At 44.0% G+C, this 22,773-nt stretch overlaps 3 protein-coding genes and 1 long non-coding RNA gene across 4 annotated transcripts; 2 read left to right on the top strand and 2 right to left on the bottom strand.

The window, feature by feature from the left end:
- Nucleotides 1-774: 774 nt before the first annotated feature.
- On the bottom strand, nt 775-8,689 carry LOC149281152 (actin-related protein 2/3 complex subunit 3-like). Its single transcript, XM_089499633.1, has 7 exons — nt 8,570-8,689; nt 5,881-5,980; nt 4,560-4,636; nt 3,993-4,061; nt 2,803-2,929; nt 2,106-2,200; nt 775-1,062 (listed from the first exon to the last, which is right to left on the bottom strand). Exons 1-7 carry the CDS (start codon nt 8,573-8,575, stop codon nt 1,000-1,002), a joined length of 537 nt encoding a protein of 178 aa, XP_089355759.1. The 5' UTR covers nt 8,576-8,689; the 3' UTR covers nt 775-999.
- LOC149281151 (uncharacterized) lies at nt 2,936-13,073 on the top strand. Its single transcript, XR_016278067.1, has 3 exons — nt 2,936-3,086; nt 6,416-6,521; nt 12,900-13,073. It is a non-coding gene; the product is annotated as an uncharacterized LOC149281151 (long non-coding RNA).
- Nucleotides 9,948-15,604, bottom strand: LOC149281150 (GPN-loop GTPase 3). The gene is made up of 8 exons (XM_089499632.1): nt 15,454-15,604; nt 14,079-14,187; nt 13,729-13,896; nt 12,927-13,051; nt 12,309-12,424; nt 11,488-11,584; nt 11,240-11,368; nt 9,948-10,171 (listed from the first exon to the last, which is right to left on the bottom strand). Exons 1-8 carry the CDS (start codon nt 15,499-15,501, stop codon nt 10,109-10,111), a joined length of 855 nt encoding a protein of 284 aa, XP_089355758.1. The 5' UTR covers nt 15,502-15,604; the 3' UTR covers nt 9,948-10,108.
- Nucleotides 15,605-15,744: 140 nt separating this feature from the next.
- LOC149281149 (density-regulated protein) lies at nt 15,745-22,363 on the top strand. Its single transcript, XM_089499676.1, has 8 exons — nt 15,745-15,861; nt 17,562-17,681; nt 18,213-18,232; nt 19,736-19,820; nt 20,431-20,514; nt 20,716-20,832; nt 20,923-21,062; nt 22,039-22,363. Exons 2-8 carry the CDS (start codon nt 17,582-17,584, stop codon nt 22,081-22,083), a joined length of 591 nt encoding a protein of 196 aa, XP_089355802.1. The 5' UTR covers nt 15,745-15,861; nt 17,562-17,581; the 3' UTR covers nt 22,084-22,363.
- Nucleotides 22,364-22,773: the final 410 nt, after the last annotated feature.

Genomic DNA, 22,773 nt, shown 5'->3' with positions numbered 1-22,773 from the left:
CCGACCTAAAAGGGCTTTCTTTCTTGGCAAGTTTGGTTCCAAACACACTGCAGAAATAATCCCAGTTTTAGACTGCCTTAACTGCCCTGGCTCACTGCTAGGGAATTCTGGGAACTGTAGTTTTGTGAGACATTGAGCCTTCTGACAGACCATGCAGAGGTTAGGGGAGGTCTCCCTGCAGCCTGTCTGCGCCCTTGGCCCCCTCAAGCCCCTTTCTGGAAATTCCCAGAATGCTTTAGCCCTCCAAGGCAATAGCCATGTGAGTTGGGGGTGATGGGAATTGTAGTCTGAGGACTCTTGCTGGCTTTGTGTGCGTGCGTGAGCGTATACAACACAACAGCAATGTCATAAAACACGCACCCTCTGCCTCTGCTCTGCTCAGCCCCCCTTGCCTTCCCTTCCCTTTGTCAAGAATGGATGAAGAAGAACTTGGGGCAGTCAAAGGGGAAGCGTTCTGCGTAGGGAAGGAGGCTGGCCTCTCTCTCTCTCTCTGCCTCTCCTTCCCTGCTGCACCTTCTTCAGAGGAGCCTGGCCAGCGAGCGATGGACGGACGGAGAGGGGCTCCAGATGACCGGCTTCCAGGACGTCTCTTGCAAACCGAGCAGGGACATTCCCTAAGCCCAAAAACCGTGCAAATCCCGGCTAAAAGGGGGACATGGCAACCCTAATCCTGCCTTCCTCCCAGTACAGGGACTCAAGGCAGCTTGGCAGTCTTACACTTCTAGATTATGGCCAAGAACGTGCAGCTGTCAGACCCAAGTAGAGACTAAATAATGTGAGAAACCTCTTTTTATTTTTATTGTTATCTTCGTCATTCTCATCAAGCTCCAGCTCAACAAGATCTGCACATGATTTGAGCTCCACCTCTCTTTCCAAACTTGACTTTCCTCCACTCATGGAAGCACATATTCTCTTGTGGTAGAAAACATAGGAAAACAGAGACAAAATTTATACATCCAGCCGCGAAGCACGTCGATGAAAGAGTCACATGTTCTCGCTTCATTGCCCTGGGCCTGACAGGCTCTTGTTCATGAACTGTCTCTTCACAAAACAGGTCCACCACTAGGAGACAAAAGGAGATGAGAACAAGATGTCAGAACAGTGAAAGGAAAGACCCCCTTCCGCTTTCTCCAGAACAATTCTTTACAGGAGACCCAAGGCTCCCATGGAAAACGGCGTCCCCATATCCAGGTCTAGCCTGCATCACAACATCATCACACTCAAGAGGTTTTCTTCTATGCATGAATGGCTAGCAGGTGTAGGGAAATTCAGGTGATCACACCATCCAGTATGTTTTATATATGAATGTTTTTATTTCCCAGTCCCTACTGTGGCTAGACTTGAGAGGGCTGCTCCCAGTGCAAAGCTGGTGCTTAGCTTTCCTTTAGTCCTGAACAATAGGCTTTATGAGACAGGAGTGGGAAGAACAACTATACACCAGATTTCTGTTTTGGTGGCAGCCCTGTGTGTGTTGAGCAGTACACAGAAACACATCCTGATGGATACATTTACTGCATTTATTTTGGCGCACACACTATCCTATTCGTTGAGGTTAGGGTACATGATCATAAATGAACACAGATGAGATAGATATACAAAGAGAGTACCTAGACACTAAAGAGAAGGCCAAAGACAGCGTGGTGTCATGATCTGAGAGTTGGGCCAGGACTCCCAACAGACCAGGGTTCAAATTCCTGCTCAGCAATGGAAACCCACTGGGTGACCCTGGGCATGTCATAATCTCTCATCCTTAGGCGCAAGCGATGACAAACCTCCAAATAAACATTGTCAAGAAAACCCTAGGAAAAGGTCACTTTAAAGTTGGAAATGACTTGAAGGGACACAACAACAACAAAAAAGGAGGAGGTATTATTTTTTGTGAAGTGACTAAACTACCTACATTCCTTATTGAAGACATCAGACAAACAATCTACTGATAAATTCCGAATAGGCAACCTCAGGCCACTGAAGTGATTATAAAGTTCTAATGAAATATACAACTTATTTAATGTGTTCTACTCCAGCTTTTTCTGGAATATAGAGAAGCACTTCTAGCCTGACTAGCCTTCAGCAGAGCCAGGCCACAGAAGACATCAACATCTTACCTTGCTAGGTTTGTCACTCTGGGGATCAAAGACCTTTTCGCAAAGCCTCAGGCCTGTTTCTTGCCTCAGCTGCTGCAAGTATGCTCTCATCACCTCTGAAAACAGAAAGAATCACAGCCAGCTAAGACCATAAGATCATATTCAGGTAGGTTTTGTTCCCTTCCTCATATGAAAATCCCCTACAGCGTAAGACAGTAGGTTATGTGTTGGCTTAAATCAACAGACACACATTGTCTGATGGCACTTCAGAACTGAAACACAAATGCTTAGATGCAGATAATGTGAATCAGTGCGGGAGTGCTGATCTTGAAAGGTTTCCCTGCGCAAACCAATGGGGCAAGCCAAACGTGTTCCTTTTCACACATGGTTCTGCTCCTCCCATCAGACTGAACTGAACAGCCCATATCTACAGGAGACATATAAAGCACACTTAGACCCACAGTTGAGATCTCATGTTGGTAGAATGGAAAGAGGATCAGCTACACAGAAAATGAAGCTGCAGAGAAATTGCAGGCAAGGCTACCTTGTTCACTCCTATTTATACTCTGAGGGCAAGAGCATAACCAACATAACACAAGTATGCAGATCCTATGCCTCTAGAATAGGTCCCAGTGAGGTAAATATATTTAAAATTGAGCTGTTAGCTGCTTACTCCATCAGTTCAAATCTGTGGTCCTCATTGCTACATCCCTCTTACCTTCTTCTTGCTTGTTTATGGGTCTGGCATAGAGAGCGTTCAGTGGGAATCCTGGCTCTCCGGGGATAGGAAAATTAGTGATTCCTAATGTATACATTTCTTTTTCTCCTTGGCCTCTGGAATTACACTGGAGGCAAAAGAAAATGTAAGCAAGCATGTCCCATTGAAGAGAAGAAGAAAACAAACTACATCAAAATCCACAGGTGGCCAAGATCTCTGATAGGACCCATTACAGTTTCACATTGATGTCCAAGTTTTCACATTCTCCAGAAATCTTTGTCAGGGTAAGTGATAAAAAATACACACATGCACACATCTCAAAGTGGGTTGGGGAAGAAACATGAACCCACAAATTTGCCTAGATGTTTCATGCTAAGGGGTCTATGGTTAACTCAGTCCTAAAGATGCAGAGTGGAAGCTTGACAAGTCACCAGTAGAGGTACATTTATCTTGAGCTACTGTCAGCCTTCAATTTCCAGAAATGGAGACCTGTCAACTTGTAACAAGAGTAGATACATGCTGTTTTTCCCTCCAAGAGGGCTTAACAGTACAAAGCTACATAGGTCAACCTAAAGGTAAGTGAAGGGACCCTGGTACAATTGTAACTCTGGGTTCATGGGACTCTTGTCAGGATAGAATACAACAATAGTGACTATGTTTTAAAACATCCTTCTGTTCTACTTTCAAGAGAGAAATTCAGAGAGTGACTCTAAAAAGGGATACAGCAGGCATTGCAATGTTTAAAAGCACAAACAGTTCATGACTAGGTGAATATTTCTTCTTGGTTTGTATTTTTTAGGGAGGGAACTACTTTCCCACTCACTGGAAATTATAAGTTGAAAGCACTGTAGAAGAGACAACATTGTACACATTTGTTCAATAGAAAGAAGCATACAGAAGTGCTAAGGACTTAGCAATCAACATTTTTACAGTGCTGTGGCAGACTGAGTACAGTTAGAATATATATATATATATATATATATATATATATATATATATATATGGGCGCGTGTGTGTGTGTGTCTTTCCTATAGCTCACAATATAACAAATATGCTTGTTTTGATTTCCATGCCCAAACTGGTTAGATGTGGAAAAACCTCCACACATTAACATTTTTGGTCTTTTAAAAAAACCACATTATTAAGTTTAAAAAACAAGCCAACCCAAACTAAGCCTTTGGTCCTGTTACCTTTTGCAGTTTTTTCAAGCATTCAGAAATGTAGAGTGTTACATAGATCAAGGTTCTGTCAGCCTCGTTCTAAAATAAAACAGATAGATCAAATTGGCTCATGGGAAAACTTAAGATCTCCATCCCCACCTCCAGAATTTATCATAATTGTAAGAATTGTTATCAGTTTATACTCTCCTCCTGCTTTTTGACAACGTTGAGCCCCAATCAAAACCAAGCATGCTCAATGGCCAGAGACAGTTAACTAACTGTTGGGAAACAATAGAATGGAACAAAGCTTGGTTGTATTACCTTTTTAGACTACAGTTCACAGAATCCCTGGCTGGGGGACTCTGGAAGCTGTAGTCCAAAGAGAGAAATAGCTTACATGGACTTTTTGCCTCATTCAGCAGGGTTCTTCTTCCCATGGGCATCAGCAGAATGCTGTCCGTTTTTTATTGTTTTTAAGTCATTTCCATGCCCTTATTTCTATGCTACTAAGAATAAGTTGCCAGCATTCTGGGATCTTCAGTCACTGCGCACAGCAAGCAGTTTGAAGCACCTTCCCTTCCCCACCCTCCCGCTTACCTTGATTTCGTAATTTTTAAAGAAGACATTGGCTTTGAAGTAACAGATGGCTTCATCAATGATGTCCATATCCTTTGCTATCAAAGAAGGGAAAGAGGCACAGTATATTTGCAAGAATAAGAACTATGCTATTTGTGTATACTCTTAAAGACATCTGAGAGAGCAATGCAAAGTGGGATAAGGGGATGAAATGGCCAACTATCAGCCACTTCCCAAGCCCTGCCTACCTAAACTGACCAGGACAACAGGGGATAGAAAGGCTAATTTTCTCATATTAAGTTCCCTCCATCTATTTTAGGGGACCTCTCCCTTTGTTTCCCTTTACGGCAAGGGTAAGGAACCTGTTGCTTCCCAGATATTTTTAGAATGCAAGTCCTGAGTGGCTAGGGCTGCTGGTTGTTGCAGTCCAACCACACCTCTACCCTGTCTTTAAAGACTTTATCGGGGGCTTTTCTCACTCACAAATCTAAGCCATGATCTGGGGTGTAGCTATGGATCACTACCCCTCAATAAGAATTCTTCCCCCCACGGGAATAAAACTCTTTCAGTTTAAAACCCAGATTTTAAAGGCGCTATCTAAGATATGAAACCCTATCTTCCAAACAGGTTCAGCAATTGGAGAGCTCCGTCGAAATCTGGGATGACTCTGTAGGCATGGAGTATTTGAAAATATTTGAAAGAGTGTCAGAAAAGCAGATTGGAGCACTGGAAATCCCTGACAGGGAGAACGCATGCGAGGGGTTTGCACAGAAAGTAGTATGTTCTCTGCCAAACAAAAACAAGAACGATTTTCCTGTACAGAAAATACAACTGTCTTCTGTATAGAAAGTGGCATTTTCTGCATAAAGACGCAGGCATTCTTTGTTTGCAGAATAAATCCAAACTAAGAATAGTCTTCAAAAACAGCATTGTTGGACAATTTTCTCGCAGCAAAGGGGAAAAGTGTACAATTATTTGTGTAAGATCAAACATAACGAAAATGTACATATCTAGCCATGGAAGCCACTGACCACCCCTACCTGAGGTAGGTCAAGCTGAGAGAGAGAATATAGGCTCAATATCGATACCCCAAGTCCCAGTTCAACACTCTAGCTGCTTCACTACACTGCCCCTATATAGACCATTGAACCCTCTTAGTGACTTTGCCATTGGCCCTGTCCTTCAAGGCACCCTAATATCCCAGTTTATTTCATTCTGTTTTAAATAGATTTGAAACTATTTTGAGAAACTGAGTTCACAAACATTAAAAAGCTACAACAATTGTCCAGATATATAGATATACTGGGGGCTACCAGAAAGCTTGAGACTCCTGCAAACTTACTTTCTCTGGGTGCTGGTCCTTTAAACTGACTTTTAATAGGCAGTAAAGCCATATTCCCAATCAGTTTGGTGTCAGAATCCATCAGAGTAGAATGATAGGCCTGTAATGGAGAAGAGAAATGGACGGTAATGATCCACAAACACCCAGCAAGCAATTTCTATCTTTTCTACTTTCCTTGATAAGGTATAGAAACCAAAGCAGGCCTACTATGCATGGCAGGGCTTCCTCAGTGGAGTCCCCTTGACTGGGGCACTCCTTTCTATTCAAGAGTCACTTGTCTCACATACATACTTTTGTCTTTTAGGTACCAAGTTGTACAAGCTTTGGGGAAATAAGCATTTTATTTTTGTCCATTTTTTTGTACTGCTTGTACTATATTTTATTAAATCTGGACTCCTATGAGGAAGGGTGGTGTATACTAGAAGGGTGTCAGCTATTCTTGTCCCCTGGACTAAACCCACACATTTGTGGCCCACAGATAATGTTACCGTGACAGCGCCTGCTGATTCATCCCTTCTACTTTTTTCTTTGTCAGGCAATGAAAGGAGAAAAAGCAGATGGGAACATAGGGAAACAACAGTGGCAGAGTTGGTACATGTGAATTTGAGGAAGACCTGGAATTCAATCCCTGGAATTTCCAGGTAGGGTTCAGAAAGTCTCCTGGTCAGACACCCTAGAGATCTCCTGCTACTTACTTTGAATAGTACTGAGTCAATGATCTGACCTGATATGGCAGCATCTACCTTAATTCCAGCATGGTGGTTTGAGCACTGCACTAAGATTGTATAGTTCGAATTCCCACTCAGGCATGGAAACCCACTAGATACCACAAGCAAGGCACACTCTCTCAGCCTCAGAGGAGGGCAAAGGCAAACCTTCTCTTGTGGTTAAGAAAATGTCACAGTAGGTTCCCCTTAGGTTGCAATAAGATGAAAAAGACTTGAAGGCACGCAAGAACAACAAACCTTAAGTTCCTTCTTCTACACAAAGGTGGAGGGAGGATTAGGGTCGCTGCCTGAAACACACCTGCTAGCCAACTAGCTGGGCAAAATGTGGCCCCCAAGATGCTACTGGACTGCAAAGCCCATCATGCCAAGCCAGAGAGCCAATAGGGAGGGGAGCAAACAACATTTTAAGGGCCTCCTGTTCCCTGGCCCTGGCCTAGAAGGCCAGGAGGTCCAACATTTGAGGCCAGGCGCAAATAACTGTGCCACTACAACACAGCGCAAAGAGGACCTTGCTACCTTGGGTATGAGTGACAAGATCCTCTTTTTTCTGACATTACCAGCTGTCCCTGTCCACTCATCCCAAGGAGCAAAGTAAGAGTAAGGCAAACCCAACCCCATTCTTCATTTAAAAACCCATCATTTATTGAAAACCATTTTAATACAGTCAGCCCTCTGTACTCATGGCTTTTTTCATCCACCGATTCAAGCATCCCTAAATTCCAGATAATAAACCCGGAGTTTGCCATTTTATATATGGGACACCATTTGACTATGCCATTGTATGCAATGGGACTTGAGTATCCACGGATTTTGGTATCCATTGAAAGTCCCAGGACCAAACCCCAGCGGATACCGAAGGTCCGCTGGACTGGTTTCGACATGAATACCTTTGCAGTAAAGGCCACTAGAACAAAAGGTGTAAAAGTACTGTGAAGCGAAGATTCATTGAAAAGCCATGGTAAATAGCAACGTTAACCATAAGGGGGTGAAAAAAACCTGGAGAAGTGTGGGGCAAACTAGGCTTCAGTTGGCATCAGCACTATCCTGCATTGAAAGCCCACTGAATCTGACTGTCCAGGTGCCACAACAGAGAAGGCCCTGTTCCACACAACCAAATGAAAGTCAATGTAGGGATAATCAATAGGATCGAATAATAGGGACCCACTGAATTAGACTCAGGGTGAGTTTGGTAGTATTTTAACAAGTGCCAGCATAGGACTTTCCCCCCCCCCCCTTCCTATAGAAGGCTTTGGATACTCTAAGGCTATACTATACGTTGGACCCTGGTTCGAAACAGCAAGGTTTGGGTATTGACAGTTGGCCTTGCCCAGTGTCCATCCAGAACTACAGTACTGTGTCTAGTACTGTGTCAGATGGCCTCCATTTAAACAGAGGCCGGATGGCCATCTCTTGGGGGTGCTTTGACGGTGAGTTCCTGCACGGCAGACTGCGGTTGGACTTGGATGGCCCTTGAGGCCTGGCTTTTTCTATCAGCCAAACACCCACAGCTTCGGTTAATGTGCATTTTCCTCACTCTGTGACCATATAAGGAAGTTTCCCATTGCCACCTTGGTATAGGGCTGACAGTTTTTGGCTCAGAGCCTGTTTGGATCCCAGCTCTCCCCAGCCCAAGAGGGGTTGGACTGCAGCTCCCATCATCCTCAGGAGAGAGGGTTCAACTCATCTGGAGGGTGAAAAGAAACTAGCCTGTGAGAAGCTGCCCTAGAAATTCAAAATAGATGGAGATTGGGTCCATGAATCAATCCATCAATCCATGCCTGATCCCAGGAAGGAAGCCAAGAGGAGGAAATGCAGAGGCTGCCTTCCATCTCTGGGCCCAGGATCACCCCCATTGCCTCCCCTTTCCCCTCCAAAGCAGCTGGATTTCTTGCTAGGCTTAGCCTCTGCAAAAAAAACCCAAGGGCTTTGCAGTGCCCAGATGGCCTCCCCTCTCCCCTTACCGGCATCTTTAGGGGTGCAGCAATCCCGATGAAGCTCCTTCCTAAGCAAGCAAGGCAGCCAAAGCTTGCAAAGAGCCAAGCCCTTCTTCCTGTTCCACCCAAAGCTGGTCGAGGCAGGAAGTGAGGAAAACCAGCGCTGCAGTGGCCGAGAGCGGCCGGCAGGCGGCGGCAAAGGGCAAGGCAGCTGGCGCGGAGGGGGCGCTTGAGAGCAAAGCAGCCCTGCATTGATTTAGAACTACAAACCAGTAAGAAGCCTTTGACAATGTGGTGCTTTCCATATGTATTAATGACTACAACTCCCATAATCTCCAGACAGCATGGCTTGAACAGAAAATACCAGCCTACATTCCCCCCCCCCCCAGAACATTCTGGTAAGATCCTGGACCAAATCTGTGAACCACCTTAGGTCCCTTTGGGGAGAAAGGTGGCCTATAAAATACATAAAGCCAGAACACAGTATTTCAGCCCCATTGGCCATATCTGTATCTCATCTCTCCCCCGAGGCTAGAGAGAAGCAAAAAGCCACACACTACAGTTATACACCGCTAACGGCTGTGCCTGCATACTACAGATTCCAATAGTTGGTAGTCTCTCTCTCTCTGGCGCAGAATATTAAATACAGTACTTCCTGAAACTGCAGATCCCAGCATTACATAGAGGAGCCACGGCAGTTCAAATGGCATCAAAAGTGCTGCTACTGTGAAGCGTGAAAGAGGCCCATGTGTGTGCGTTGGTCACGTCGAATTGCAGAATGTGCGAATGATGCCTTGCGGAAGATCTCAATTGTGTTGCAAGACGGAGGGTTGCTCCAGTCCCTTTAATGGTTGTGTATCAGATAATGGTTGTGTACAAAAACAAAACAAAACACCTGTATAGACCTAATTTCTAAAGAGGAAGTGATCAGATGGTCATTCCCTATTTAATAAAAAGCCCCGCCAGAACAGGTGAAGGGAACTAGAAGGCCCCAAAACACAGAATAATGACCCACAGCACTCTCCCCAAGATGCTTTAGTGAATTCAGTGGGCCATGGGAGAGGCAAACCAAAAACTGGCCCTCAGATTATTTGAGATGGGGAAGGTAGTATAAAGACTCTTGGAACTACAGAAATGGCTTGGGAGTTTGCATGCGACTCTCAGGCAGCATTTTCCCCTTATCTGCTTAGATTAAATCAAAGAAAAGCAGTGCCAAAAAGCAGGAGCACAACACAAACTGCAACAAGTTTAAAGAAAATAATAATAAAAAACAGCTGTACATAGTTGCTCCAGTTACCTAAGGGGAGAAAAAAAGGCACACCAGGAACACAAATAGAAAGACTGGACATTCTCCAGCTTTTCATTGCCAAGAAAACTATCAAACAGTAAAGAAATAACTCAATAATTTATTTCTCAGTGCCATTATTCATTTATGTACATTAAATTCATTGTGGGGGGGGAAGTCCATTGTGCAGATTCTGTTGGAGACTTCTCTAGCATCTTCTGCATTTTAAAATACAACGCATAGACTCTGGATTTCTTTATACAAAGTTGGTCCTGATCTGATCATTCATCCACTCGCTCTTGGAAATATTCATCAAAAGCAGATGATTTATTTTCCTCGGTTTCCTGTTGGGGGGAAAAGATATGAATGGTTAGGGATTTGAGCTCTTCAAGGCGGCACAGTTATTCATGACATTCAATCCAATGCTGACTAAATGTGAAATCATGTTGTAAACGCTAAATACACTTAGATGCCTATTTCTTTTCCTGAAAAGAGCTTGAGTTTAGAAATGTTATTTTCGTAGACTACAACAGCCACAATTCCGTATCCAACAGGCCTGACCAGATCTGAAAAAGATAGGACATCATTATTTAACCCCAAAATAAGATGAGTTTTCATTTCATTTGCAATCCTATACATGTTTTCCTTAGGATAAAATCCCAATGAACACAGTGACATTAGTTTCTGTGTGAACATAGATTGGATTGCAAAGGGAGGGAATTCCCCTAAGTTGCTTGAGTTAATCCTTTGTTTGAATATTATCAGAAACAATCCTTGAGGCCTCTTGCTTAACAAAGAAATCAGTATCCTTTCACTGCATTTGAATGGACCATTCCCAGCTGCCTAGAAGGAATTAAGCCCCGTCAGTCTCTTACCAGGAATCAATTTGGATGTTAATTGCTATTTGCATGTGAACTGGGTAAAAATACTTTTTTCAAGTCAAAAAGGGCTCATGTAGAAGTGAGTGGCATTCTAACGTTTCCAATAAAAGGAAGCTGCCTCAGGTCAGATCATTTCTTTGTCTCAGCCAATATTGTCTTTCTCTGGCAGGCCACTGTTTTTTGTCTTGGACAGAGAAGGTCTTTTCTTCATTTGTTGTTGTGTGTGTTCAAGTCATATTCAAAGGTGAACTTATCATGGGATTTTCTTGGCAAGATTTGTTCAGAAGAAGTTTGCCTTTGCCTTCCTCTGAGGCTGAGAGAATATGACTTGCCCAAGGTCACCCACCCGGTTTCCATTCCTGAGTCAGAATTCAAACCCTGGTCTCCAGAGTCAGAATCCAACACTCAAACCACTGCACCATGTTGATTTCCTCCATGTTTGGTCCCTCCTTTTTGGAGTTTGTTTATGAGGCTGGCCTGACCCTGCATAAAACAGCATGAGCTTTCGCACTAGGGTCTTTGACACTTTACCTTTGGCTCCTTGAACTCCAGATCTTCCCCGTATTGAATGGCAAAATCTATGTGTTGCAGCACAATATTAATGCTCTCTTCATCAGAGCGGTCAAAAGGCAAGAATCGAACCATGCTGTAGTCGTCGATCTAAAAAGGTCAGAGATATAGAGACAAGATCTATGGCTAGAAGTAGCAACAGTAAACATGGACAACTATCTAGCCATGGTACTGGCACATTCCATGCTGGGTTTTAAAAGAACACTTACCAAACCACAGATAGCTTTAGTCAGCTTCTTAAACTGTTTGCTTTTCAGCAAACCTGTAGAATCTTCTAGTGTGGAATACATGTCAGGGTCCAGGTACCTGGAATGTATTAAAATGCAGCTGTTTGTCCCAGAATTTCCTACCATTGAGCCAGGACAGTTAAAGTGGTCTCAAACTGGATTATTTCTGCAGTGTGTTTTGGTCCAAGGACTTCATATTAAACATACTTTACACTAATTTCTTGATTTGGTTTTTTTTTTTTTAAGTGGTCATGATTTGAGGTTTTTTAAGTGGCCCTTATGAATTACCTAAGAGCATTACAAGGCCATTTCTAATGTATAAGAAAGCCATTAGAAGACCATTAACTGCTTTGGTAGATAAATATAGGCCTGTTACAGACTGCCAAAACAAAGCTGCTTCGGGTCTCTTTGGAGGTATGCTGTTTAAATGATGCATGCATCCTAAGAATCCGGAAGCTGCACCAAAGCTGCACTCCAGTGCTTAGGAATGGAGTGTGGCTTTGGCGCGACCTCCGGACTCTTAGGACCCATGCATCATTTAAATAGCATGCCTCCAAAGAGACGCGAAGCAGCTTTATTTTGGCAGTCTGTAACAGGCCATAGTACATACAGTACTTGAAGACCTGGGGCTTTGAACTAACCCTCACAGGGTCTCCTTTTCATACTGAGGTTGCAATAAAGAGCCCTGGAAGACTCAGTGACATGCAGTGATGGAAGAGAGGGAAGTAAATTTTAAGCTCTGCTTGAACATGCTGAGGTAAAAGCTGTCACTGAGGTAAAAGCTGTCACTTTGGCAAGCTTACTTTTCAATTTCTGCTTTCGCTTTCTTGCTCAGCAAGTCCATCTTTGTCATGACATTGACTTGGGGAATCTCCAAGGATATCATTGCGCTCAGGGCTGCCATGGCACCAGAGATAAACTAGCAGGAAGAAGACATGCAGAAACAGAAGACTGGAATCAGAAAAGGATCAAGTCTGCCCATCTTTCCAAAATACTGCCCTGGGAGCTACTGCACGAAAAGAGATGGACTAAGGGCCATAGGGCAGCTTTGTATGTGTGTAGCAGAGCTTGGAAAAATTATACAGCTGCTCCAGATTGTATGGGAGTGTTGCCTCTCTTGAGAATAGAGCCCCGCACAACCTGGAGCAGCCATAAAACCAAGAGTGAGTTTGCCACCACCAGCAGCAACAGATCCACCAGCCTTCTGTGCAAATAAACAAGTGAAGATTTGCAGTAAGACAAATCTTTCCCCTCTGCTGAGTCATAATGAGTTTGCCAGAATGCAACATAAGGGGCAGCCAAGTTGTGTTTTAAAAGCCTGAAAAGCTAAAAAGAGACACAAGCCTTCACCATTTTGTCTACAATTGCTGCTGTCTTTTTTCTTTTCTTTCAAGGGAGGAGGGTGAGTAACGGCAAGATACCTTAAAGGATTCCACCATAAACTGGGAATCAACAAGGAAGACGCCACAGACTCGGAACTCCCACTGCTGCAGCTGCTCTACAAACTGCTTCATCACTGGTAAATGGGTATAGAGTTCAATCTGACCTGAGGAGCACATACACATTTAAGACAAAGTGAGTATCAAAAACATCCACTTTTCTCCCATGGTGGGAGGTAAAACAGCTTGTGTGTGTGCGGTGTGTGCCTTCAAGTTGTTTCTGAAATCGTCATGAAGAAGACCCTTTTGTTTCCTCACCAGACATGCCTCTGGAGGTGCAGAACCAAAAGAAGGTCTCATCTCCTCCAGATTTCTAAATCCGGAATTGGTGTACTGTATACTTTCTTTCATATAGCTTGGACCCGAGTCAGCTCCAAGAACTACGGCTTGCCAGAAAGATAATAGCCCCAATGGCCACTGCCTTTGTGGGAACCCTGTCTGGGGATGATGAGAGTTGTAGTCAAATACATCTGGAGGTCTGTCAGGTTTGGGGAAGATGATGCTAAGCTGTGTACAGTCAGCCCTCTGTATCCACAGATTTTTTATGCATGTATTCAAGCATCCACAGTTTGAAAATAGTTTAAAAATATCTAAGTTCTAAAAGCAACCCATGATTCTGCCATTTTATATAAGGAACACCATGTTACTGTGCCATTGTATATAAAGGGACTTGAGCATCCACGGATTTTGGTATCCAGGGGGGCGTCCTGGAACCAAATCCCAGTGGATACCGAGGCCCCACTGCACTAAGTTTAAAAGAATAAAGGAAACATTCTTTGCTTACCTGGGCAATCAAAAAGGATATAATCGTCTTCGACGTGCCCAAGACATTCTTCCAGCCAGTCAAAGTTACTGGTGAAATATTCCATGCAAAAGACCAAGCCACCATTGGGGCCAAACCTTAGTGAATCGTCTTCCATCACATCATCCACTTCAATTAACTCTCGGATATCTGCAACGAAAAGGGAAACCAACAGTTAAAACGGCACTCCTGTCATGACCTGCTATACTAGATCTAGCAAGGAGCCATGTCACCAGGCCTTCCAGATGCAAGGACTACAACTTCCATCATTGCTAGCCACGGTCTCTAGAGGTGTGGAAGGCTGCTTTACATCATCCCAGGCTTAGGTTTACCTGCCATGACATTGTAGTCAAAGTGCTCTGCTGCCGGATCAAGGTTAACCACTTGGACCGAGCGATTCAGTGCTTCACAGTGCTGGACCATTGTGGAACAGTATGTGCTCTGGAATTAAAATTGCATCATGTTAGCTAGGAAACGCCATCCTGAGTCTCTAGTGTAGTCGACACTTGTGGGGCAAGGAAGACCAAATCAAATCAATACCATCAGCCTCCTTAGGAACACGTCAGTGAATAGTGACCCCTTCTTCCAACAAGTTGCGCCATAGCTTATAAATGCTACTGGGGGAGCCTTGGACGCTGACTCTGGAGACCAGAGTTCGAATCCCAGCTTGGCCACAAAAACCCACTGGGCGACTGTGAACAAGTCCCACACTCAGCCTCAGAGGGAGCCTGTGACAAACCTCCTCTGAATAAACCTTGCCAAGAAAACCCCATGATAAGTTCTCCTTAGGGTAGCTATATGTCAGAAACGACTTGAAGGCGCACAGCAACCCCCATTTTAAGTGTGAATTTGCAAGATGGCTGTCTGTTTTTCAAACTGTCTTATCATAGTCATGCCTTTTTACTATCTTGTTTTTTGTTTTATTGGATAACCACCCTGATATATGCATACATACACACACACACCGGAGGATGGCTGTGTTCCTACAACCCATTGTGATGATGATAACAATATTAGCCAATTAATAAATGCACGAGGCTGGCATCCATAGTTTTTTTGCAGGTTTTTTGGGCTCTGTGTCCATGTTCTAGAAGAGTTTCTTCCTGATGTTTCGCCAGCATCTGCGGCTGGCATCTTCAGAGAATGCTGGTATGGAAGAGAGTGGTATGCATGTGTGTGTGTGTGTGTGTATATATATATATATATATATATAATCTGCTGTGTGACCCTTGGTTGAGATGAAGTGATTTACATATCTATGTGTTGTTGAATGGCAAGGCCTCTGGGGGCCCATTTAATTAGTAATCTGTTATATATACCCCACTCTCCTCCATGCCAGCATCCTCTGAAGATGCCAAAGCCACGGATGCTGGTGAAACGTCAGGAAGCCACTCTCCCAGAAGACGGCCACAGTGTCCCAAACCCTCTTGTCGTTGTTGTTCTCGTTTATTGTACAGGGCCACAACTTTACACAGCCCTTGACAGAAACAGTTCCAAACATGACATCCTGCCAATGGCGTACAATCAAAGGATAATTCATATATATATATATACACACATATATATAGATATATATACACACACATATACAGTCATTAGAAACAAACTATGGAGGTAAAATACAAGGCTAAAACAAACCAGCATTCCCAATTCCCTCCCCGCCCTGAGGAAGCTCTTCTAGCCCCCAAAGCTGCCTTGCTCTCCCACCTTTCCGCTCCCTGCGGGGCCCATCACTAGCTGGGCAAAGCGAGGCATCGCTGCCTCTCTCCTTCTGCCCAGCGCTGGAGGAGAAGGAGGAGGAAGCGCGAAGGGGAGAAGTTTGGCCCAAAGAGCGCCCCCTACGTCTTTCGGCCGCTCTTCCTTTCCTTCGCTCTATGGTCGTGGCGTCACTTCCGCTAGCGCCGGAGGGAGGGGCGGAGCCACTGGAGCGCGCGGCGGCCGCAGCAGCTCTCGCGAGGGAGGCGTGGCCCGGGCGAGAGTTGCTGCCGCTGGCTGCCTGTTCGCGGAGCTGGGCGGAGGGTGGCAGTGCCGCATGTGCCAGTTGGGAGGCTGGCGAAGGCAGGCGGAGGAGGAGGCGGCGGAGGAGGAGGAAGAACCGCCCCCCGCTCTCCCGGGGTAAGAGAGCCCCTTCCCCGGCTCCCCTCCTGCCCCCCAGGGCGGCACCTGCGGGGCTGGCACCCTTCTTTCCCCCCGCCCAGGTCCCTCTCGGAGCCAGCCTTCAGCGCTCCTGGGCACTCCTTCCCTTCGGCAGCCCCCCCCCCCCCCAGCCTCCCTCCTCCCAAATATTCTGGATTCGTGGAAGACACTCCTTTGGAGGGTGGCAGAGTCTCCTTCTTTGGAGGTCTTTAAACAGAGGCTGGGGGGCTATCTGCCAATGGGGATGCTTTGATTGGGGTCTCTTCCACCTCTAGGATTCTGTGATTCAGTGATCAGTTTTAATGCTTGATGATAATTGACCACAGAATCCTAGAGTTGGAAGAGACCCCAAGCGTTCCCCAATGATTCCCCCAAGGGCCCTGATCCAGCCCAACCCCATTCTTCCATGCAGGAACTCACAACCAAAGCACTCCCGACAGATGGCCAAGCAGCCCCTGTTTAAAGACCTCCAAAGAAGGAGACTCCACTACACTCTGAGGAAGGAGTGTCTTCCACTGTCAAACAGCCCTGACTGTCAGGAAGGCCCTCCTAATGTCTCTTTTCCTGCAGCTTGAACCCATTGCTCCTGGCTCTAAACAGCATCTGGTTTTCAGTTCAGAGAGTTCAGGATCAGTTTACCTCGCCTGGCAGTGGCTCTCCAGGGATTGATGCTGAGAAGAAGGAAGGCACTCCCATCACATAGAGCTGGAGACCACCTCTAATCTGGGCCTTATCTCTGCCACATAATAGCACATTCAGTGCTCATTTCCTGGCCTGAGCTGACTTCCATTGCAACCACAATCCCTATCCTGAGCTCTAATCGCCCTTGTCTATCTCCAGGATAGCATTATTTGGATTTCGTGTCACTCTTTTTGGCCTCACCTATTCACGTCTTTGGCCCGGGCCAATCTCTTGAACCTTTTTTTGGACTAGAAACATGCAGAAGTGCCTAGCCAGCCTGGTTGGAAATAGTCTGGTTGCTCCTATACCCATTGGTCATTCTCCAGATGCCCAAATGTGAACCCTAGGTGTTTTTTCCCTCTGTCTGATCCAAATCACAGCAAATAGTAATTTTGTAGTTGCCACTAAGAAGATATTGCCAGAATCCCAAATAAATTGATCAACAAAAATCACATTACACTGTTTGAATGCCTCAGACGAATATGGCATGCAAGGCTTTCTCAATTGTGGGTCTTAGTTCCATCAGAGATCTAGTTCTTCCCCCACTTTAAATACCATTTAAAAACATATCTTCCTGCAGACTTTTGAGGGGTTTCTTCCTTGCCTTTTCTTTGTATTTTACTCACTGTTTGTAATAATAAAAACAAATATAATTTGTGGCTTTAGTTTAGGTTTATATGTAGCTTGTTAGTCATCCTGAGCTCCTGGGAGGTAGAATGGGGTATGAATCCATTGACAATGCTGCATCCACATTGCAGAAATAATCCGATTTGACCCCCCATAAGCTGCCATGGCTCTGTGCTGTGGAATTCTGGGAATGGCAGTTGGTTGTGGCACCAGAGCATTGAGCCATGGTGGTTAACATGGTGCCCAACCGGATTATTTCAGCAGTGTAGCTGCAGTTGTGGTTTGGGGCCATAGGGTCATTGTCTGCCATGATTGCTGTTGGCTTCTAGGGTTGGGATTTTATACTCAAGTTCTGTGCTTCTCGTTTGAAGGCGTGTAAGGTGAGACAGCAATGGAGGCAGCTGAGTCTGTGATTGTCGACTCTAAAGGAGACCAACGGTGCAACACTAGGCCAGATGCAGACTATCCTCTCCGAGTTCTCTACTGTGGAGGCAAGTACTCAAGGAGCATGAGACCGTTGCTATAGACAACACGAGACCAAGGAGATGCGGAAAGATCTGTTTTCTGTTCAGGTGGCTCTTTGTGAACCTTTATTTGTCATTGGTTTGTAGGGAACCAATGCATAAACGTTCTTGATAGAAGACAGGTTGTCAGTTTCTGCAAAGCCTAACCATTTATTGCTGGGGCATAAGCTTAAAAGACTCTTCCTTGTTGCATCTGATGAGTGGTGTCCATGAAAGCTTATGCTAAAATATATCAGTCTCAAAGGTACTGCTAGATCCATCTTCTTGCTCTCATCCCACACTTTTGCTTCTTCTATGTTATTGTAACCACTGTGGTCTGCAGAGTGTGTGTATCTCATATGACTAGCAGAAAACAATGAGGAGACAAGATCCATGTGCTCTGGAATGGTCACTTTGACAGTTTTAACTTAGTGTAAAATTAATTTCAAAAATAGGATCTTTAGAGACAGTGTCATGTTCTTAATCTTAAAAATCTATTTTCTCATTTTCTTTCCCCAGTCTGTTCATTGCCAACAGAGGTGAGTTGCTTTATTTTTATTGGTTTAGACCTGGTCTTCATAAATGATGGAATAAGGGGGTGGAATTGCGTGCACTACATCAAAGTGCAGAAATTACTTGTGAAAAAGTCCCTTCAAGTAAAGAACTAGCACATCAGAATGAATGATTCTAACTCAGCCTATTTCCAGTTGTACTGGTTTTCCACCGGAAGGGATAATCTGAAATGTGGCCTCATAGCTGAAATGGTGAAATCTGTTCTGCCATTTCAATTCTGTCTAGCAGCAATTGCTGTCAAGGATATCTGTCAGGAATGTTTTTCCCAACTCTATCTTGATGGAGGAGCTGAATCTGGGACCCAAAAAGCAGGTTGTAGTTATTATTTGCTGTCAAGTTAGCTTTGACATGTGGTTATCCTAAGATTCAGCACACCACTCACTACTTTTCTGCTGGGGCAGACAAAGCTGATGTGACCAATCTGAAGTGGATCAATGTGATCCGTCTTTCTGTTTTTGCATGGATTTGTGAACGGTGGCTTATTTTGCTGCTGTTTGAAGGTATGCTCCACTCTGCTGTCAAGAAATGCAAGGCAGAAAATATAGTTTTTATTTCCCTTTATTTCCACAATAACTCTGTAAGATGGGCTAGACCGAGCGATACTGGTACACATGCAAAACTTGTAAACTTTTCCAGAACTATGAGGAGTGGCACAGGGATCTGGGCATCTTAAAAGGTGACATGATGACAGCCATGTTTCAGTACTTGAAAGGATGCCATATTGAGGATGGAGAAAGCTGAGTCTCTTCCTTTGGAGATTTAGAAACAGAAGCTGGATGGCCATCTCTTGGGGTGCTTTGATTGTGTATTCCTGCATGATGGGGTTGGACTGCATGGCCCTTGTGGTCTTCTCTAACTGTGATTCTGGTTTGAGTGGAGGTTTGAACCTGGGCCTCTCCCATTGTCTGACACTCAGCAGTGGGCCAATGCAGCCCTCCAGATGTTGTTGGAGTGCACCACCCATTAGCCCTAGCCACTATACCAATGGCGAGAATTACATCCAACACTGTCTGGAGGGCCACATTTCTCTCACCTGTGCTCTGATGGCTAGAATTTTCTCTTGAGAGAGAAACAGACTAACAGATGAGAGAGGTCAGTATCAAAACACACTTCCTATCCAGGCTTCCAGCCACTCCATTTCACTCCCCTTTCCTTCTCCCAGATTATGTCTCTCTGAATCCCACAGCCACTGAGTCTAACCACTCCTCAGTCAACTATTTTTGGGGGTTCCTTTAACAGTTTTGCGCTTCCACAAACCGCGGTACTTTGCTGTGCATAGGTGGTGCCTATTTGGTTACAGCACTTAGATCTTGGAGATAAGAAATATACTGAATGGCATAAATATGCCCAGATGCACATATTTCTGTGTAAGTGTGCATTTTTGCACGGTCATAAAGAAAGACTTCTGTTAGGCTGTATATATGGAACATCCCCTCAGCTGCCAAATCTGTACTGTGTTTCCTCTGCAGTACTGCGAATACATGCCCGATGTGTCAAAATGCAGACAATGGCTAGAGAAGAATTTTCCAAATGAGTTTGCAAAACTTACTGTAGGTAAGAAGAGGTCTGTGTTGTTTTGAATGTGAAACTTGGGTTGCAGTCCTATAAGTGTGCTTGATTGGGAATAAGCTTCAATGAACTCAGTGGGATTTACCTCTGAGTAGATATTCACTTGGTGACAGTGTGGGAGAGAAAAACATTGCTACAAATGTTGAAAGGGGGCAGAATCAATTGAAGTTTTACTACGGAACTCAAAGGGTATAGTAGATGTATTTATATGTAAGGCAGCTTTTATTTGATCTGAGGGTACCTACATGTAACTCTTCTAGGAGTACTATTCCTAGAGTACCTCATTAGTAACTCTTCTACTTCTTTCCACACTTCGTGGTCCCTTTCACCCCCATATACTGGATTTGCTTTATAGTACTAGTTTGCTTTGTATTCAGTCCCACAATCTTTTCCTTGGATGAGAAAGACAGTTTCAAAATAAATTTCATCACTTTAACTGGGGAGTACATCCCATTGCAGTTAGTATGATATATTTCTTGCACTGTCTGAACAAAGCATCTTCCCTTGCACTGCATTCACTTTATTATTTTTTAAAATAATCTTTAATAGTTTAAATGATAGAAATATTGTTATTACCATCTCTCTTCTCATTTAGAAAAATCTCCTAAACAAGAATCTGGGGTTGGAGAAGGTCAAGGAACAACTGGTGAAGAAGAAGAAAAGAAAAAGCAAAAGAGAGGCAAGGTCCAAATAGTTGATTCTTTGTGGGTTGGATTCAGTTTTAGAAAAAAATACAAAATGAATGTTAAGACCAGCTGCTGTTGACCATTTGGGGTAAGAGCGGCACTGGTGAAGAGACTGGAAACTGCAAAACCTTCCGCTTCTGTGTCACCTGCAAGGCAATCGCTGACATTTTCTGTTTTTCCCCCACTGCTCCCAGGAGGAAGAGGTCAGATAAAACAGAAGAAGAAGACTGTCCCTCAAAAAGTGACAATAGCAAAAATCCCTAGAGCAAAGAAGAAATACGTCACAAGGGTGTGCGGTCTTGCAACGTTTGGTGAGTCAAGGAAACCTTGGGTGCTCACTAGGCTCTCTGGGCTGTGCTCTTTGATGACTGGTGTTATCATTGCTTTTCTTCCTCAAACAGAAATAGACCTTAAGGAAGCACAACGATTCTTTGCTCAGAAGTTCTCTTGTGGTGCTTCAGTAACAGGAGAGGATGAAATAATAATTCAGGGGGACTTTACCGACGACATCATTGACGTAATCCAGGAAAAGTGGACTGAGGTGAATTCTCAATATCCTTATTGTATCCCATCTGGACTCTTAGGTATAAGTGTATTCAGTCAGTCTGGAAATCTGTTGTTCTAGTTTGACTATTATATACCACATTGTGTTGCATGTCTCTTTTGAAACACATAAAAGTGGTCAATCTGAGGTTTTATAAATGGTCTTGATGGTTGCACAAATACATTTAGGGTAGGTTTATATTTTATATTGATCAATTTGGAGATTATTGTGTTGTTACTGTCTGAGGGGCGAGTGGTGGGATTTCTCCCCGATTGTTATGAATTATCTCCTACCTTGCACTTGTGTGTGTGTGTGTTTTCTGTGTGCATTATTTCATTGTGTGGTATTCAATTGAACTAGTAGTCACTGTGAGTTGTGCTTTTGCATTACCCAGACATTTCAGGCAAGGTGGCAATATTTGTAAGAGAGAAGGCAGGACAGTAAGAGGGACTTGGAAACTAGACTGACCACAAATTAGATTTTTTTTCCTCATGAGGGATAGGATCTTTTCCTGGCTTTTTGTTAAGAGACTTTTCAGTGTTCACTGCTTCCTACTGCTAGTCAACTTTATTGGTAGAATCATTAAGTAGGATTGTGAAGGAGGGCGCAACTTTGCTAGTTATCTACTCTGTCCCTACCATATATACAAATAAATATTCTTCTCTTGAATCTCAGTCTAAATCATCATCCTCCTGCTTATCCTTTTCATCATAACCTGAAAAGCTCAAAGTGCTTCAACTCCTTTAGGTGCAACTCTGTATTTTTACCATCAGTTTTGACAATTCCCCACTAGAGCAAGGCGTGGACCTCCATACCTTCCTTTAGCAGAAAATCTGTGTCTTTTAAAAGCTGGAGCATTTTATGTGTAATTACTTCATTGCACCTGCTTTGCTTGGGTCCTGAAAAGAGACCTCGAAACCCAACCTTGCCTGCTTCTACATATAATGCTGATCGTGCCATTTTTGTGTTGTAGGTTGATGATGATAGCATTGAAGATCTGGGAGAAGTCAAGAAGTGAAAAAAAGATTTTTTAAAAAATAAAACCTGCCTTTTGACCAGCACCAGGTTGATGTAGCCAAAACAGGGCTTCTTCCACGTGTGTTTGCCTGACGGCAAAACTGTTAAAAGGGCACCCTTACTGTTGGCATTTTCACTGTTCTATATTGGTTGCTTAATTTCTGTTTGTGTTTTTTTGTTTTTGTTTTTGTTTTTTTTGCCAAAGTTGAAACCTGGAGGGAGTAGGACTATCATGGCTTCCAGAGAGAGACTTCCAGAAATAAAAAATTAACTGTTCCTCATGCATTGTTTCTGTATTTTTCCTCATGGGTTTCACTTCCTCAGCAGCCCTGTTGTGGAAAAGAAGGCAGGTGCCTTGAAAAATGGATGCGTTTCTATGACATAATCTACTAGAGTTGAAATGAGAGTTGCCCACAGGTTTGTGCCACAAATGTTTTGAGAGGTTGCCCATAACTTGTTTGTGCCCATGCACTTTCATGAGTAGACTACCACAGCTGTCCTCTCTTTCAAAGTCCTGAGCTTCTTGACTGCAAGAGCACCACAAATGGTTCTACACCTCAGAGCTTCAGAGAAACTATACTTTTTTGTGGGTTTTTCAGGCTGTGTCGCCGTGTTCAGGAAGAATTTATTCCTGACGTTTCACCAGCAGAGAATCTGAAGATGCCAGCCACAGATGCAGGTGAAACATCAG

Source organism: Sceloporus occidentalis, unplaced genomic scaffold, assembly GCF_023333645.1.
Source record: "Sceloporus occidentalis isolate IW3139 unplaced genomic scaffold, rSceOcc1.0.p SCAF_138, whole genome shotgun sequence".
Taxonomy (NCBI): domain Eukaryota; kingdom Metazoa; phylum Chordata; class Lepidosauria; order Squamata; family Phrynosomatidae; genus Sceloporus; species Sceloporus occidentalis.
Note: the sequence above shows the minus strand (reverse complement) of the source record. Positions and strands in the feature narration are given on the sequence as shown.